At 39.1% G+C, this 12,468-nt stretch overlaps 1 protein-coding gene across 5 annotated transcripts in view; it reads left to right on the forward strand.

The window, feature by feature from the left end:
• Positions 1-12,468, forward strand: part of mettl22 (methyltransferase 22, Kin17 lysine) — a 50,006-nt gene that overhangs the window by 25,708 nt on the left and 11,830 nt on the right. For 4 of the 5 annotated variants that reach the window (XM_084677177.1, XM_084677178.1, XM_084677175.1 and 1 more), the window contains exon 7: positions 12,211-12,282. In XM_084677177.1, coding sequence (XP_084533303.1) covers positions 12,211-12,282 — 72 coding nt within the window. Of the gene's footprint in view, positions 1-9,095; positions 9,173-10,139; positions 10,269-12,210; positions 12,283-12,468 lie in introns of all 5 variants that reach the window. The other variant, XR_014731717.1, reaches the window with a different exon arrangement.

Below are 12,468 nucleotides of genomic sequence, written 5' to 3' on the forward strand. Positions count from 1 at the left end.
ATTGATTGCAAAACCGATTTTACCTTGTCTTAGTTGAAAAATGACTGCTTGGTGTGTTAAAGGGGCAATTGACTGGGTTTCTGGGGTATTTCACACTGTTCCTTAAGGTCTCCGAATAGGGTATGTAACATTGGTTGGGTTGAAAATGGCCCGGGTGCTCTTCTATGCCCCCTGATAGATCCGCTGATCCTCTAGGTGTTACTAGTAACAGTTACTAGCAATGCTAACGTATCCTGTATCTAGAACCTGCCTTTCTCCAGTTCTTTCAAATAGATTATCTAGACAGGCGTTAGCAATAAGCCAGACTGCTGTTCGTTTTCTGGCTATTTTTCGGAAGCTTCCCTTCTAATGCCGACTACAGCTAGTCTAGCTAGAGTCATTTGATGTGTGTAGAAACTTATTTAGCATTCTACCTGGTCTGCTATTGTAGCCGGTGTGTGGTGAAACTCACTCCTCAAGTATTTAAAAGGCCACCCGCATCGGCAAATTCCTAGCTTTTCGTTGGCGTAGTTGGTAGTGGTGGCGCTTGGGAAGTCAGAGGTGGTGAGTTCGACTCCCGGTGGGAGTGGACAGTGGCCTGTATACCTCTGACGAAACTTGCAATACCACGTATGTTACACTATATTATAAAGGAAACGTTAGCATTGCTAATAACTGTTAGCACAACATCATACTGTCCTTATAACTTGCGGTCGCAATGAGCATACGGTCGGAACAGCACCAGCTTCTTAGCAAATCCTGCTTGCAGTTGTCCAAGGTTGTCAAAACTGTCTTGGGTGAAATGTTTAGAGCAAATGAATGATTGAGTGCCGAACTTCGCCGGGATCTTCTCATAGACAACAGCAGCCATGCCTGTTGAATGTTTGGCTCCTTGGGAAGACTGTGGGCTAACACTAGCCTTCCCTGTACAGCCTGGAACACAGCATTTACACCGTGGTCCATTTTCAATATCATTATAATTCAAAACGTTCTTCTTTGTAATTCCTTATAAGTAGCCTACACAGAGCAGCGCGCAGCTAAACTAGTATCGGAGATAGACGCTACCTCGGGATGGTCTGGATGTAAATTCTGGGGCGTGACAAAGATACAGACCAGAGCCAATAAGAGGGCGATCACCGGTCCTACGTAGGACCGGTAGCTTTGTTGAAAAGCTAGCGTTTTACAGCCAAATTGTTTCTTTTTGAGATTTGAATAGGAAAGAGGTGTCAATGGACTTTGATATTCACGGTATGTTCAGTTTACCCACTGAACTGTCGTTATTCAACTATGACAAGGTAAAATCGGTTTTGCAGTCAATTGCCCCTTTAAACCTGGAATGCTCTTACACAGAAGTCCTCCTTGAAAGATTCTAGACCTTTTCACGCCTTCAGGATTGTTTTTGTGTTAATCATTAGAAGCGCAGAGTGCCGGTCATTTCACCGCAGTGAAGAGAAAATATATATAAATTCTAGTGGTGGGCCATAAAAAAAATATCGCCGTTAATCTATTCTCAAAGTTGGGTTGGGAGCTGGGTCTATACTACACAAGCAATGATGACTTTCACCTTGATATTTTAGCGCGGATGTATACCTTGCCAAATTCCACTGTAGGGGGCGAGAATGAGTCTTTGAACGTGTGTGTATGCCTTTTGTATGAAATTACCACATCAAACGTGACGTGCTAACATGGATGCAGCTATGAATCCGCCGGGTTTGCTATAGGGAAAATGTATTATTAAGAAGCTTCCCAATGGAAACCTCGACAAGACTAAGGTAGTTTGCACCTTGTGCTATGCGGAATTAGTTTACTGTAGGAGTTCTTCCAGTCTCAAATACCACCTAAACGCGAAGCATCCCTTAGCTAATGCGTAAGATGCCGGGTCAAGCACTGATGTAGCGCAGGGGAAACTACGTCAAACTACTGTTTGAGTGCAACTGAGGCAAGACCGTCAGCACAGCTCTATCAGCCAAGCTAACTAATCTCCTTGCTCACCTGGTTTGAGAAACTCGTTCTCAAAGACTTACTTCTAGTCATTATTTGGGTAGCACACATATTCTGAATGCCTTCGGTGGAATTCAAAAGAGACATTTTAATCTAGATTAACGCCAAGATTACAGTGAAAATAATCTAGATTAAAAAAAAATATCTATGCCCAGTTGGCCACCTCCAGTCTTCCATGGCAGACCTAATGTCTACCATTACATTCCATCCTACTCAAACAGGCCTTCTCCTGACACAAACGTTTTTACACAAACTACAACAGTGACCTTAGAGAACTACAACTCTGTATTAACTTTTCTACCATGCCCCCGAGCTTGGAGCACTGTGGGAAGGCAAGCGGTGCAGAGCATTAAAAAACGCTGCAGTGTGAACGCACCGTTACGGTGCGTATCCACTATAGCGGAGCGGTGCGGAGCGTCGGCTTCCAATCCATTTTCAATGAAACATTGAAACGCGTTGACGCTCGCGCACGCTCCCACAATGCTCTACACGAGCATCAACGCCCGGTTTCATTAAAATTGAATTGGATGCCGACGCCATCGTGCCGCCCGCTCCGCTGTTGTGGACACGCACCATTAGGTGGGTAACAGCACTAGCCTACATCAGTACAGCTTAGAAAACAAACTATCGTGATTGAACTCAGCTTCAGCTGCTCTAGCTATCTTGCTGAAAAATAGATCTGGACAAACATGCATCTTTTACAGGTTATTTATTTGAATGAAACAGTTAGGAACATGAAATAAAGTTAGCCCCATTGCTAATAATAAGTAGGCTAAATCATCACACATTCTAGCTACTGTTCCTATGCTCTTGCGTTAGCAACCCAGATAGCACACATACATTGGGCCGACGTCAGCTTAAACGGGCAATTGACTGCAAAACCGATTTTACCTTGTCATAGTTGAATAACGACAGTTCGGTGGGTAAAATGAACATACCGTGAATATCAAAGTCCATTGACACCTCTTTCCTATTCAAATCTCAAAAAGAAACAATTTGGCTGTAAAACGCTAGCTTTTCAACAAAGCTACCGGTCCTATGTAGGACCGGGGACCGCCCTTTTTGGCTCTAGTCTGTATCTTTGTCACGCCCCCGAATTTACATCCAGACCAGCCCGAGGTAGCGTCTATCTCCGATACTAGTTTAGCTGCCCGCTGCTCTGTGTAAGCTACTTATAAGGAATTACAAAGAAGAACGTTTTGAATTATAATGATATTGAAAATGGACCACGGTGTAAATGCTGTGTTCCAGGCTGTACAGGGAAGGCTAGTGTTAGCCCACAGTCTTCCCAAGGAGCCAAACATTCAACAGGCATGGCTGCTGTTGTCTATGAGAAGATCCCGGCGAAGTTCGACACTCAATCATTCATTTGCTCTGAACATTTCACCCAAGACAGTTTTGACAACCTTGGACAACTGCAAGCAGGATTTGCTAGGAAGCTGAACCTGGAAAGAGGTGCTGTTCTGACCGTATGCTCATTGCGACCGCAAGCTATAAGGACAGTATGATGTTGTGCTAACAGTTATTAGCAATGCTAACGTTTCCTTTATAATATAGCATACCAGGTAGAATGCTAAATAAGTTTCTACACACATCAAATGACTCTAGCTAGACTAGCTGTAGTTGGCATTAGAAGGGAAGCTTCCGAAAAATAGCCAGAAAACGAACAGCAGTCTGGCTTATTGCTAACGCCTGTTTAGATAATCTATTTGAAAGAACTGGAGAAAGGCAGGTTCTAGATACAGGATACGTTAGCATTGCTAGTAACTGTTACTAGTAACACCTAGACTGTAGGCATGTAAACAAGTTTAGCTTGCTAGTTAACGCAAGAGCATAGGTAGAATGTGTGATAATTTGGCCTAGTTTATTGGCAATGGGGCTGACGTTGATTCATGTTCCTGACTGTGTTTCATTCAAATAAATAACCTGTGTAATGTAAATCTACAATTCACGATGCATGTTTGTCCAGATCTTGGTCATGTTATTTTTCAGCAAGTTATTTAGAGCTAGCTAGCTAACTGAAGCCGAGTAGAATCAGGATATGGTTTGGTTGCTAAGCTGTAGCCTAACGTTCTACCCACCTAAGTCAATCCAGTTTGCTTCAACAACAGAAGTGGAAACAAGTAATGTTATAATTTCAAATGATATATAGTCAATCTGTTGAAAACAGTGTTGTGTAGACACAATAGATTTATTTGCGCGTTTTTATTTCAAGTCTCCAACTTCGGTGTTTCAGCGAGTGCTGCTGTTGGCCGTGTTGCGTTTTTGCTCCCAGCTTCACTCGTTGATAACCAACCAATCAGCGTGCAGCTTATCTAAATATTAATGAGCATACCATAAAAGGAGAAAAGCTAGTGTTTTTTCCCAGGAACATTTCAGAGGATCTGTCAGAGGGCATAGAACAGCACCCGGGCCATTTTCAACCCAACCAATGTTACATACCCTATTCGGAGACCTTAAGGAACAGTGTGAAATACCCCAAAACCCAGTCAATTGCCCCTTTAACATTCAGAAATTCAACTATTTTCAGGTTTCAATTATGCATAATTTGAAAGCTTACAATCTGCAATTTCACAATCTGTAAAAACTGAGAAATTACCATAGCCAACTCACTGACACAAGTTATGTTTTTTTACGCAGTTTTACGCAAGTTACGCTGTTTACTAGGGTTGAGTATCGAGAACCGGTTTCATTTTAGAACTGGTTTTACATTTCCCAGAACCATGGATTTGATACGCTCATTTCAATTCCTTATTTCATTACCTAACTTTATTACGAAGGGTATGATGATCCCTTGGTGGTAAAATTGCTAATTTGCAAAAGGTTTCTTCCGCACTGTCGCTTGTACTCCCCCGGTTGAGCCTTACACATAGCTACAGGCTGATTGGTTGACTTTACAGCTCAGGACAAACCCAAAACGTTTAGTGCCTCTCCATTAAGGCGTTGTTTTAACGTTGTCTTCCAACGTCTAAAAGGATTCAAATGCGCACATCGATTTTTGGATGATACAACATTGTTTCCATGTTATTTTATTGGTTGGTTTATGGTATTTTTGTGGTTTACCACTTAATGAAGTGTAGGCTCACAGGCTACATTGAGAGAAAGTAAATAGGCAGTTTCTCAGCAGGAGCAGCTACACATTAAGCCTACTGTTATTTGGGATACCTGCACCTGTATGCCAAGGTTCATTTTAATATAGCAGATAGCTATATATGGAACGCCTAGTTAGTCAAAATTAAATTAATAAATAAATAGGTAAATAAATAGATAAATACATACATAAATAAATATGGCTATGGAATAAATTCTGAAATTAAAAAAGATGGCAATAAATATATAAATATAGCATTATATATTTACATAGCTGAATCCATTTACCGACATCAATAAATAAATACATTTATTTATTTCAAAATGACGTTTTTGTAAAGACATGATTTATTTATTTCATGGGACTTTTACACGCCACATTTATTTCCACATGTATTTCCACGCCACATTTATTTCCACACTACATTTATTTCTGTGCTGTATTTATTTCAAATCTCACATGCAAACGAGAGGGGCGTGGTTATCGTCAGACCAACGCAGCAGATAGCTATGCTACCTGTATGGGGGTGACAGTGGAATCGCACTGCCGAACAGCATGGCTTGTCAGGATATATTATTTTGTCACAGATAGTAGATTTTGTAGAGGTACTTGGGCGGATAAGTGCTCTACAGAACATAGATATTGAAGTCTTAAATAGTTTGAGACTTATCGAGCACTGTTCGTGTGCAAGATGTACAGGTAGTGGGGGGTGATAAGTGCCAGGTAATGTTAGCTAACACAGCTAGCAACAAAGAAGACAATCAATGCCACCACCGCTACATCGCTCTGCTATTATGTGGATAACTAGGTCGATAAGGCACCTGATTATAACCATAGATATATATATACACTAGATGTCTTACAGCGGCGTCTAGAACGTCCGCACATGGCGGCCATCTTGCCACAGGCAACTCGCTCACCCATAACATTGTGTTGATGCTACATGTACTTTTTAAATGACCATAACTTGCTCAATTTTCAACCGATTTTTAAACGGTTTGGTTGTTATCAACGTCAGAGATGTTGCTATTCCACTGCATACTTATGAATAGTTCTGTAATTTAAAAAAAAATTAATAGAAGTATGCAGTGGAATAGCAACATCTCTGACGTTGATAACAAACCAAACCGTTTAAAAATTGGTTGAAAATTGAGCAAGTTATGGTCATTTAAAAAGTACATGTAGCATCAACACAATGTTCTGGGTGAGCGAGTTGCCTGTGGCAAGATGGCCGCCATGTGCGGACGTTCGACTCCGTTGTCCAGTAACGCGGACGAAACATCTAGTGTTTATATATATCTATGATTATAACGATCTAGCCTCACCATTATGCCATGTATTACCATTTAGTGAGACGAGACCTGAAGTAAAGCCAGACCATTCCAGACATTACCCATACCTTTGGATTTACAGTAGGCTACTGCTTCAAATTGAAGTCAAGTTTCTTAACGCTTTGTTATTATTGGCAATTTAAAGTTGAAACTAACCAAGACGTGTCAAGACCAAGACCCATTCAACACGGTACACAATAACCAAACCCAGATATTAGGTACAGGTTTATGGAATTATTCAATATTAAATCAAACCACTACAACTGGACTCGTTTTAATGACCATTCAGTGACAAAACGGGTTTGGCTGTTCATATGTGCCAATACAGCACAACACTACTAGCTCTACAGTAGCTGGCTCTAGCTGAAATGGCCACACTGATGTTGTCCTTTTATTATTTTGTCAGCTAGCTAGCCGGATAGCCAGCCACTTGGCCTACAGTTGCCGACTTCGAGACCGGTGATAACCAACATACCACCTAGGAAGACATAGTGTTGGCAGTGATTGTTAGCTTTGCAGACAAGTTCCACGTCACACGAACGAAAGCCATGTTTATAAAGGTAACTTCAGCGCAACCTCATAGCTATCAAAGATCAAGTCCCCACACGTAGGCTACTAAGTCACCGCCATCACTCCCATACAAAGGCAGAGATGACACAGACATGGGTAAAGCTTGTCTACATTGTATGCTTTTCGGCAGTGCGATGCCACTGTCACCCTACAGGTAGCATAGCTATCTGCTGCGTTGGTCTGACGATAACCACGCCCCTCTCATTTGCATGTGAGATGTGAAATAAATACAGCACTGAAATAAATGTGGTGTGGAAATACATGTGGAAAAAAATTTGGTGCCGTAAAAGTCTCAAAAAATAAATAAATGTGGCATTAGGAAATAAAAGTCCCATGAATTAAATACATGTTGTCTTTACAAAAACGTCATTTTTAAATAAATAAATGTATTTATTTATTGATGTCGGTAAATGGATTCAGCTATATAATTATATAATGTTATATTTATATATTTATTACCATCTTTTTTTTATTTCAGAGTTTATTTCATAGCCGTATTTATTTATGTATGTATTTATCTATTCATTTACCTATTTATTTATTGATTTAAATTTGACTAACTCGGCGTTCCATAGCTATATAGCTGTCACCACCGACCATCTTCTGGCGACTCCAGCTTTGACGTTTTAAAGGCCATATTGCAGGTTTATTTTTCCAACAAATTTGTGCTATTTGCTTGTTGGTAATACAAATTTAAACTGTTATCCATTGTATTTGATGTTGTTGGGTGTCACAAAATGGAATATAATACGAAAAAGTAGCTACTTTTTTGCAATGATTCTTCTTTCCCCCACAATGCCTTGCATGACGTCACGTTGAGGAGAAGACAGACCAGAGCCGCTTTGAGACCCTTAAAATCAATTAGAAATAAACACTTGGCGAGTACCAGAGAATGTATAATATGGGCTCTGCTAGTACCATCAAAACGTGGGACATCTAATCGGAAATGTGTTTACGTCGGGGAAAATATTTAATTAGGGATAATACCGGTGGGACTGGCAAGTTAGCCCATAGCTAGCCCATAGCCTTCTATTTATAGATCTAGATAAGTTTACAGGTAGTAGTAGTCTATTTTTCTGAACTAGAGCTAACAAAGTGGATTTTGTGGAAGAGAAATGTACTTGCCCCACTGGACAAGGTAAAACTCAAACAAAAATAAAAAGCCATGTTACTTGCACTGGCCAGCTTGCAAATACTGCGGATAGCCTGCCGAAGTTGAGTGAGCCAATGTCGTTAGCGATGCTAGCTAACGTTAGTTTGATAGCTGTATATAGCATTTCACTGGGTCTTGCAGCTGTTTTATTGACTGAAATTATTATGAAATGTCATGTTCTACTAGCCATTTGCCTACTTGAGCAAGTTACAGTATTTCCAATCCCTGATAGTGTAACTGAGACAACGCAGTTATTAATTCCTCTTTCAAGTAATAAGCCCCCGTTCAAGTGTTGAGCATTAAATTAGCTGCACGGTCTGTAGAGATCTTGGGACGAAGCTGAAATACAGTACATAACAGAAAGGGTTTCATTCTGCAGAAATTGTGTAAATGTTTTATGTAACAAATAACATTTTTAATAACACCTCAATTGTTATCATTTGTAAAATATTACAGCTCATCTTCATTGGTCAAAGGCACAATCTTGACCTGGACGTGACTTTAGTGCATGGAAAAGTGAAACATAAATGTAGGCTCAAAAAGTTAATGTCAGGCCCTGAATGATCACTGTCACTAGATATAAAGAAAACGTTGACTTTCACTTGGTGCTATTCACTGACAGTAAAAAAAATTGCTAGCTAGCTAGCTGCAGAGCTGTATCAGTAGTGTTCACGTTAATTTGGTTGTTTATATCAGCGTGGTCGGACACTACGCACAAATGTATGGAGGATTATAGGGGCCAAAACTAAATAAATGAATATTATAACACAAAGCTTAAATAAATGACTAATTATATAATGTAATGCCTAATTGACTGACAAAATATATAAATTACAAATTAAATGAGACACTAAATATATAAATGTTATATGTATTTGAGTGTATATATATATATTTACGTTTTAATGTGTTCACATTTATTTATTTATACTTACATTTATTTATTTATACTTACAATTATCCACCGCAGGCTTGAATCCGCCCCCTGACTTGGTGACGTGGGACGACGGATTTATTTTGCTGCAGCAAGTTACACCGTGGATAAATGTAAGGATAAATAAATAAATGTAAGGATAAATAAATAAACGTAAGGATAAATAAATAAATGTAAGTATAAATAAATAAATGTGAACACATTAAAACGTAAATATATATATATACACTCAAATACATGTAACATTTATATATTTAGTGTCTCATTTAATTTGTAATTTATATATTTTGTCTGTCAATTAGGCATTACATTATATAATTAGTCGTTTATTTAAGCTTTGTGTTATAATATGTATTTATTTAGTTTTGGCCCCTATAATCCTCCATACAAATGGGGTGACCCACAAGTAACTTTATAATTTTCTCAGAATTAGAAATTGTAGGTGAGGCAACCTCTCTTGTATTTATTTCCATCTCATAATTTAACATCAATTTCGGATTATTTTTGTAGTTTGGCAATATAGTGTATAGTACTGTATAAGATGGGCCTACAAATGTTGTTGAATAAATACAGAAATCAGGGCATTTTCACAGAAATATCAATGGATATTGATGATATGGATACATGACAATCAGCGAAACAGAACATTATATTCTTAAATTTCTTCTCTACAATAGTTATTGGAATCGCAATCAAGATTCAAGTTACAGTTTAACAATGCACATGGACTTGCAGTCTCTCAGCTTTGATTTGATCCACATCCAAATTGGAGGAATGGTTTAGCAATTACAGCACTTTAGTATGTAGCCTCCTCTTTTTCAAAAGCCCCAAAACAATTAGATAATAGACTCAAAAGTTGTTTCATGGACTGGTTTGGGTTATTCCTTCGTTAAAAAATCTCTCAAAGCAAGTGAAACAGGCCACCCTTAATCTGCATAAAACAAACAACCAAAGAAAATCCATTACATAGATAGCAGGAATATTAGGAGTAGCCAAATCAACAGTTTGGTACATTGATGAAAAAAAGAATGCACTGATGAGCTCACAACACAACACAAAAAAATGCTTGGACGTCCACAGAAGACAGCAGTGGTGAATGATTACAGGATCCTGTCCAAAGTGAAGAACACTCTCTCGGAGGTGGTCATTATCCAAGTCTACCATAAAGAGAAGACATCACGAGAGCAAATACAGAGAGCTCACCACAAGGTGCGAACAATTCATAAGCCTCAAGAATGGAAAGGCCAGAATCGTGTCTTTGCCAAAGACTTTGCCAATAAAAAAATTAAAGGCATGGAACAGCATTCTTTGGACAGATTAAACTAATCACCTGTACGAGAATGATGAGAAGAAAGAAATACATAGGAGGCTTGGAACATGTATCCATTATTATGTAAATGTGTCTAATTATATTTGATCCCCTGAAATAAGGGGGACTGTGTACCGCTCCAAAACTTGCACTGCTTGTTAGAGGGTGAGATGTTGGCATTTTTACAACGTTGCATAACGTTCTCACCGCAGCTCACAACTGTGGCAAAAGAGGCAAGCGAGCGGTCAATCTAGATGGTCTTTTTAAGAGGAGAATAAAAAGCAATGTGTAGCTTTTAACCAGTTAACTATCTCCAGACAATGTAGCCCTGAAAGCGGTTCCTCCAACCTCTCGTTATTGTTCATAACATTTCACAAGACTTAACCAATTTTTAGATTTTATATTGAACTAGAATAAACCCAGTGAACATCACTGTAAACTGTCAAACACAATACCATTTGTGTTTGTTTGTGTGTGTGTGTGTGTGTTGCTTGACCTGCCTTGTGGAATCTGCTTCCATGTTTTTAATGGTCTATTTTATACATTGTCTCTATCATTATTGGCCTTGCTCTGTTATTTAACTTACATTTTTACTTACTAACCCTAACCCAGGGACTACAGGTGGAAAATAGCAATCTGCTAGAACCTGGCACAATGCATATTCTCTTGTTGTACAAGATTAATGTACCGTATTTTTTCGATTAAACGCCGCCCTCGAATGAACGCCACCCTCGAATAAACGCCGCCCCAAAAATGAACATAGTGTAATAAACGCCGCCCTCGATTAAACGCCGCACCCAAAGAATCTGAAAGCGGTTATTTAATTGGTTAAATTAAAACCGTAATTATTACACAAGTAAATAACACAAGTATTATAATTCCCTCGACACTGGCTTTCTTGCTACAGGTTTGAAGCTTCTCCAAATCCACCATGAAAACTAAACCCACAGTAGGCTATAACGAGAAAATAAAGACCACATTAGCTTAATATGAACGTACAATGAGATGCGCAGCATGTAAATAACCTTCACCAAAGTAAAATACAGACACAAAACAACATACCCCGTTGGCTGCATGCTGTACACAAGGGAATAGAGGTTTCCTTAGATCCTTAGCTAACATCCGATCAACAACCTTAAACTTTTATCGGAGCATTAAATTTTTCCGTGCTTCGCTTGCTGTGGACTCTCTCACTCACAAGCGTTCCAAAACGCCTTCAAAATAAAGGCATTGTACTCTTACCATATAAAGTCACTTAATAATACTGAATGCAAGTATTCTAAATTAGGACATTGGTTGAAAACAAATGATACATTATGTAATTGCGACAATTACATGTAGCCTACAATATTGCGAGGTAGCTGACTTTACCACTGGCGAATTCGCCTTTCATCAACCCCATGTTCGCGTGCTACAGATCTGTTGCTGCTGGTGAGTGCTTTCTGCACAGCTTTCTGCTTGAAAGCTGGAAGTGTAAGAATGTTTCGGCATGCGGCTTCAGATTTCTACACAATGTAGACACGCGCGGCTTCAATTTTATAGGCTACTCGGCTTTGTGTTTGACCTCCATGTCTATTCTTTGTTTGTCTGTGGCCACATTGCAGCTGCAATTCTCTAAATCTCTCTTACTCATTAAACGCCGCCCTCGAATAAACGCTGCACCAAAAATTATCATTGTGAAATAAACGCTGCAGCGTTTAATCGAAGAAATACGGTATTATTGTGCGCTGTCCCTGTCTTGAAATAAATAAAATTCAAATTTTTAACTAACTAAAAAAACTACTATTTTAGTTGTATAGCCCTTGTTTGGCCAAATGTTTCACATCTAACCATGTGCTGCAGATATCGGGGATGACCTGCTGAGCATGTGTCAGAGGAATATGACATTGAACCAACACCTTTTAGAGCCAACAGGTAAGGGAATGTCAAAAGACAGTTCATGCAATGTTCCGCAGAGATTAGGAGTGTTGGAGATTTTTACTGAAATGTTTGTACCGCAATATCAGGAAGAGGTAACACAGTGATGCAAAGAAGTATAATAGTGAATATATGCATAATGTACAGGATAAAGCCTACTTTATGGGACTGTGGGTTTAAACA

Source organism: Hypomesus nipponensis, chromosome 17 (genome assembly GCF_054491055.1).
Source record: "Hypomesus nipponensis isolate SF chromosome 17, ASM5449105v1, whole genome shotgun sequence".
Classification (NCBI taxonomy): Eukaryota; Metazoa; Chordata; class Actinopteri; order Osmeriformes; family Osmeridae; genus Hypomesus; species Hypomesus nipponensis.